Below are 7,423 nucleotides of genomic sequence, written 5' to 3' on the forward strand. Positions count from 1 at the left end.
GCTTTAAATAAACGACTTTCCCTCCACAAGCGAAAACTAAAATGAGCCCCTCCCCTCCCGGCTTGCCTCTCATTTGCTGGTTGCATTGTGCTAAGTACGAGGGAAGAGAGAAGGAGAGAGGGAATTAGGAGAGAGGAAGAAAGGACATGGTAAAAGAGGGAGGGAGAGAGGAGAGGAAGGGCAGAATGAAAACATTATGCATTATCGAACAGTGAAAACCTAAATGTTTCATTCATCCATTCATAACTCAAAGGGTTTACAAAGTGTAACTCGCAGAGTTAAATTAACACTGACAATTCTACTGTGTATATACGGACGGAGGCCTTTGGTAGGATCCGGACCGGTGTAGATTGGTAGAGAGAGGAATGTGATGGAGGGAGTGGGGGGGGAGAGAGAGAGAGAGAGAGAGAGAGAGAAAAGACAGGCCTGCATTTAGCTTGGTAAGATGTGGCAGGAGAAACCACAGTGAGAGCAGGACACATCTGTTAGGGCCACATGAGAGAGAGAGAGAGAGAGAGAGAGAGAGAGAGAGAGAGAGAGAGAGGGAGAGGGAGAGGGGGAGAGAGAGAGAGTTCATGTGCGCACACACACACACACACACAAGCAAGCAACATGCACACCGATATAAGCATGCACACATGCAAGAACAAACACATGTACATGCAGTATACAGTATGTACATGCATGCACGCACTGTTCAGCACACATATGCAGTCATTCCCAGGGTCACTCCCCCAAGCTGAGAACCCATAGCAGCAAAAGTGATCAGATATATTTTTTTCTGATAAATGTCTAGAATAAAATCATCACATTTACACAACGTGTATATTTGGTTGGCAGAACCTATTATACAAAGCCCGGGCATCTCTACCCCTCATACACTGCAAATTCCTGAGTTTTAATTCTTTAGAGGGCAAAAATGTACCTAATTTTGCTGTGTATGCTCAATTTATTTAAGGTTTTCTTTTTCTTGGTAGTTCTTTTCTTGCTCCTTTGTGGGTGTATGGACAGTTGTTTCCTCTATATTGTAAAATAAATGTGGGCCTGTATGTAAAGCACTTCCAGATAAAGTTGTGTTGAGTTGAGTTTTAAGTTGAGCTCGTATATACTACACACATGACGAGGTCACTAATGCCTCTCTTTGCCACTGGGCTCCGGTGTTTGATTACCAATCTGGGGACATGATCTGAGCTCCCACCCATGTTCACACACAGACACGCACATTGTGTGAGATTCAATGGACCTACGGGAGGACAATAATGTGGAGGCTTCAGTTTAACGAGATCAGTTCCACTGTCCTACACACTAAAACGTGAACACACGTGGATACGCACGCACATACACACACACACACACACTGGTGACCCTGAGATGTAGATCTGCTTCTGTATTATTGAAAACACTCTCTGGCAAAACACAGAGGTCTATTCACACACATTCATGGCGCACAAAGACAGACGCTCGCGCGCACACACACACACACACACACACACACACACACACACACACACACACACACACACACACACACACACACACACACACACACACACACACACACACACACACACACACACACACACACACACACACACACACACACACACACACACACACACACACACACACAAGCAACAGCATCATAAATCAAACCGATGCGTGTGCTTTTGTGTCCGCTGCATAAAAAGAAAAGAAACCCATTCTCTTGGGTTCCCCCTCTACCTGTGACCAGCACTCTTCTGTCGAGCTGCGCCCGGGCAATCCCCCCCCCCCCCCCCCACTCAAACACCTCGATTTTAACAAGGATTGTGATGTGTGCATCCTTTCTGCAACACATCCTTCCATACGAGAGTCTGGCTGGGGCATTTTGGCAGTATATACAGGCGACACAGAGGGACTGAGATACTGCCACAGCGAGGCCCGCCCAGTGGTTCTGTCACATGACACGACAGCGTGTGTATTCCCAGCTGTCCGTGCGGCGAGGGACTGGAGGGAAGGATGCTGTGACAACGAGGTAGTTCAAGACCAACACACGTCATCAGCAGCAACAACAAGCATCAGAAAACGTGCTTGTTCATCATGACCACATCCGCGTTCACACGCACACACACCTCGTAGTTTCCAGGGATAATCCTGGCGTGTAGAAACGTTACTTTTTAACCAACCACCTTTTTCGTTGACAAAATATATATCTCTGACCTACTGGACATCCATCCCGTATTAATAAGAGGCAAAACTCCCGGCATCAGGTGAATTCTTGTGTCATGTGGTGATGTTGTTGTGGCGTGTGGCGTGTGGCAGTGACGGTCAATTTACCTGGGATGTGTTCCTGCTTGGGGAAGATCCCGCGGAGGGGCGTCAGGAGCCTGTCGTTGTCCTCGTCGGCCAGCGTGGCCTGAACGCCCACCTCCACGGGCCTGCGGCCGCGCTGCAGCGCTCCGCCCAGGGCGGGTGACGGCGTGAGGGCCAGGCCCGGCGAGGGCGACGGGGGCTTGTCCAGGCCCCGGCCCACTGCGCCGGGCAGGCACGACGGCCCGTGGCATCGCTTACGCTTGTGCTCGATGAAGAGGAGGATGTCGGAGAGCGGGAAGGTGGCCTGGCACTGGCCACACGTCAGCAGGTCCTGCTCCGACGGCGAGGAGGACAAGGAGGACGAGGACGGGGGGTGGTGGTGGTGGTTGTTGTGGTGGTGCGGGTGGTGGTGGTGGTGGTGTGGAGGGTGGGGGTGGGGCGGCGCCGTGGCAGTGTCGCGCCCCAGCCGTGCCAGCCTGTCCGCGCCCGCCGACGGTGGGTGGTGGTGGTGGTGGTGCCCGTTGAGGCTGGCGCTCTCCTCCGAGTGCTCCGAGCAGCGCTCCGACAGCTCCTCCGACGAGAGGGCGGAGGTGGAGAGGGGCTCGGCTGCATGCGGGGAGACGACGACGGAGGGAGGAAGGAACAACAGAGGGGGGAGGGGGAAGAATGAGAAGGAGCAAAGAAAGCAGACAAAAAAGGAAGAAATTAGAAGGTGGCTCTTGCTCTAATCATGAAAAGAAACGCCCGCATATGTTTTTTTTTTTCCTTCTTTCTCCTGCAAATTATTTAAAGACTCGTATAGTCTGTGGGAATGTCTTCTCTCACAGCAATATACCATGAGAGAGACGCGTGCGACGTGCGTGTGTGGTGGGGGACGTCGGTAAGAAATCAGTGCACGCAGCTCTGTGACGCTCAAGCGGAGCCCATGCGGTGAACACCTAGAATCTGTCAACATCACCGTCTCTGCACTTATGGGACTGAAATTAAAATGACAATGATAAGAGGCTGTAACATGTGGGACCGAAAATAAGGTGGTGAGAGCTGGGCCTCTGTGATGACAGGAACATGTGTAACGCAGGGGAAACGATTACAGCGCAGACTGATTTCGATAATCAAAATGACAGAAATCCACGTTGGAAAATAAGATCTTGCACACCGCAAAGCTGAAATCATATTTTTTTCCTAAAACCTAACAATTCCAATGCCAATGAAAGGGGGGGATATGGAAAGTTAGGGGTTAGACCAAAATATAGGCTAGCGTTCACAAAAAGGACATAATGACATGTGGTTGCTGTGTGATTTGATATACATGTATCACTCCTGTAGTGTTTTATTTGTATTTTGGTCCTGTAATCTGCACAGGAGAAATTGTCACAATGTGTCCAACATAATGTGCTGAAGAGAAACAGCCTTACAGAACGCTTTTGGTCGAGAGAGAGAGAGAGACTTCCTATAACTTTTTACACGTGTGACTATACCTCTCCGTCTCTCTCCCTCACTGCCTGTAATGTGTGTGACTTATGGTTCTTATAGATACCAACCACCTTTTTACAGCCGGAAATCGGCCTTAAGGAGCCGTTGAGCTAAATTCTTGGGCGCAGAAGGCCCAGGATTAACGCCTGACTAGCTTTTAAGATGCCTTTTGTCAAGCGGGGCCGTGCATGCCGGCGTTAAACACCAGAGTGTGAACACATGCAGGCCAGTGAATTAAAAGACAGGGACATTATTCACTGTACCTTTTTGTATTTAAGAAAAAAAAGGAAAAAAGGGAGAGAAAAAAGAAAGAATGAAATCTTTCACTCCAAGGTGAGGAGCCTGCACTCTTGAGGTATAGCGTCTAATGCACGTTGACCTTCTTTACGCTGCCGCCCAATTTCACATTTTAATGAACCTAAAACCACTGAGAATCAAAAAATAGATTTTAATTTTCGGTGTCTGGGTGATTGGTACAGATGTCTGATAAAAAAGGGAGAGGTTCCTGCGGGTGCATGCCTAAGACAGTGACTGAGTGCGTTTGTCTTTCAGTGTGTGTGTGTGTGTGTGGGGGGGGGGGGGGGGGGGGGGGCTAAGAGAGAGAGAGAGGGGGAGAGGGAGAGAGAGGAGCATATATGCAGAGGTTCAATTTGCTTCGTGCGTGCGTGCGTGTGTGTGTGCGTGAGCGCGTGCGTGCGTGCGTCAAAGGGAGAAAGCGAGGGAGAAAGATGGAGGGAGGGGGGGGAATGTGGACTAGTTCCCAGCGCGCACAGGGGAAGGAAATATCATTGAATGAGATCGCGACGTCTGTGCGCTCGAACCGGGACACGGAGATAACATGTGATAGATTCCGGTGGCTGGGTCTGGTTCCCTTCTCCTTAATTTAACGGGAGGTCAACTGCCACGCCGGCCCCCCCGGTTACACAACAACCCCGGGGCATTATTACATCTACGGATAAAATAGAATGAAAGCTGCATAAGCCCTCACCTCAAAAACCTTAACTCTGAGCGGAGAGCACGTCTGAAAAGCATTTGGTGGATTTAATGAAACAAACAACCAAAACAAAACAATAAAATAAAAAAATAAGAGTGGATCTTAAATATAGCATGTGCGTAATTCAAAAAATTATACGCACGATCACTTAGATTGTTATCTACGTTTTTTGGCATGGTAAAGCTGGAAACCTGAGTTTAGGATATAGAAGAATATGCACAATTAAACGAGAGAGGTCACAAGGATAGGCTACACAGCATTTACATAACCCAAACATTAAGATAATAATGGTTCTTAAACTATACAGAAGACAGTTTCCGTGGCAAAGTAACGCACCAATTAGACCCCTTTAAAAAGTTGTGTGCATATATATATATATATATATATATATATATATATATATATATATATATATATATAGCAAAAATATTAGAATAAAAACAAGGTTATAATTATTGGATTGTCAGTTGTCACTTTCTTAATTCCCTACATAAACTGCAAGAAATATGCGGTTTAGATTAACTGCATATACTATAGCCTCCTGGTATAATGGTGTCAGTGTATATATTATTGGAAACAGTCGCTTAGAATATGCAGGAGCAAAGAAAGCGTGTCGACCAAGACTTTGTCTTCAGCCTATGCAAAATCATTGAATTTTGACAATTTCACGACATATATCTTGTCATCTCCCGTGCCAGTGTTGAAGCACGAAAAGAAAATGTTGCGGATTGGTAAATTAAAATAGAAAAGGACTAGCCTATGTATCAGTAAAGGATTGTAAAATAATAATCATAATCATAAATAAAATATGTCTTGACACGCATACCTCAAAACATGCATGAATATGAAACAGTGTTGGTGAGATCCTGTAATGACAGAAGTGCATGCAGGCTAATGCAAAATAAAATGCCTTTAGACTTCTCTCTGAGAATGCTCTGGCGTGGGCCTTTAGTTGCATATTCCGATTGCTGCCTGTATTAAAAATGCATTAAAAAACATGCTCCATAAAATGTAATGGGGGTGGGGGGGTAAAACAGCCAATTTGATGCGAAAGGGGGAGCTGGGAGACGGATGGGGAGGTGGAGATGGGCAGGCCCCACCGTCTTGTACATTTTCCCTTCTATTCTAAACATATCGTCAAATATGTAGATAGGGGTGGCGGTGAAATTGATCGGGTTCAAGTTCAACGGCGTTTACTGATCATGGTGTGCCTCCTAGCGACGGGACAGGGACATGGATAAGGATAACACTGCCTAGACTCTGCTCCAGCGTACCCTATCTGTCTCTCTCTCCAAGACTCGACAAACAGCGACAAGCTATATGGGCTATACACGGACATAACGAAACCCAATCATGCAAGGTGATCCGCCTAAGATGGTCCAGATATCTTGTATCTTATGTTTGCGGCATCAAATGCGACGACACCGTTTCGAGTGGCACGAAAATGTTGCGGGGTGCTGCCATGGCACATGGTGTGTGGCAGGCAGGCTGGCTGCCTATCCACACGCAGTTCCACGACACCCTCATCTGCCTTCTCCCATTAGGAACAGACTGATATAGCATATACAGCTTGCAGCGAATAAAATCGAAGAAGAAACCGAGGATATAGTAAAAAAGAGAACGGCGTGCGTAATAACGGCGTGTCACCGCGTGCGAAGTGACATTTGTTGTTGGAGTCGATATCCTAAAATTCGTCACAGGCTGGTGATCAACGTTTTGTCTTACCTTGAATGCATTTATTGAGTTGAACTTGTTATTTGGAGCATCCAAATGTGTCTGCATGGGTAATAAACGGAGAGAAAATAGACAAGGCGTCTGTCGTCCTGCTCTCTGTAAAGTCAACACTGCAGAAGCACTGATCCTGTCTGTGTCAGAGACATACTGTACTGTAGCTATACGTATGGCAACTAAATGAAGCCTATAGATTTCTAAATGCTAACATTATACAAAAGGAAATTAAAATAAAATTGTGTACTATAAATTAAATCGTTTTGACTAGCTGTGTTGCGGAGCTGTATGGCTGACGAAGAGAGGGGACTACACACGCGCACGCCGTGCTTGTAAACAGTCGGCCACGAGAATTTTTTTTTTTCCACAATCAAATTCCTGCTTCCAGTTTTTTGAAAACCGTCCAAATGTAGTACGGGAGAGGAGGCTGACTACCTGCCGCAATGGAGAGCCGATAAGGAATATTCCGGGATATTTTCTTTTTCTACGAACCTCCGCGGAAGGAATGGGTGAGTAGGAGCCTATATAGCCCACACAGCCCTGTATGCATTTCCACTGACCGTGTCGGCGGGGGCACCGAAGCCATGTAGATGGCTTTCTCCGCGACAGTTTTGCAGAAAAAAATAATAATGGTTATTATAACAAAATAACTTTTCCATTTCTTTCCGTGACGGGCATCTCTTGACTGACTTTTACGCACGGAGCCGTTTCACTCTCTCTATACGGTCAAGTCCAGTTGACCGCGAGTGTCCAGTCAGTGTCCAAAGCTCGGGTTCCTCGTTAAGACTCCCGTCCGGTTTCTCTGAATGAACCCCCACGTCCGACCCGAGTGCAGGAGGATAAGAAAGGCCAGAAATGACACATTTTTAATATGTACTTACGCGAAAAATCCCGTTTGCTTAAGTGCTGGGGTTTGCCTTGCTTGCGGCGAGACAT

At 47.0% G+C, this 7,423-nt stretch overlaps 1 protein-coding gene across 1 annotated transcript in view; it reads right to left on the bottom strand.

The window, feature by feature from the left end:
* bcl11aa (BCL11 transcription factor A a) overlaps positions 1 to 7,423 on the bottom strand; it is a gene marked incomplete at its 5' end in the record, with an annotated part of 61,207 nt that extends 53,784 nt beyond the window's left edge. Inside the window, 3 exons of the mRNA XM_079511925.1 lie at positions 2,317 to 2,623; positions 2,765 to 2,898; positions 7,369 to 7,423. Of these exons, the coding sequence (XP_079368051.1) occupies positions 2,317 to 2,623; positions 2,765 to 2,898; positions 7,369 to 7,423 (496 nt within the window). The remainder of the gene's footprint in view (positions 1 to 2,316; positions 2,624 to 2,764; positions 2,899 to 7,368) is intronic.

Source organism: Electrona antarctica (genome assembly GCF_951216825.1).
Source record: "Electrona antarctica genome assembly, chromosome: 10".
NCBI lineage: Eukaryota > Metazoa > Chordata > Actinopteri > Myctophiformes > Myctophidae > Electrona > Electrona antarctica.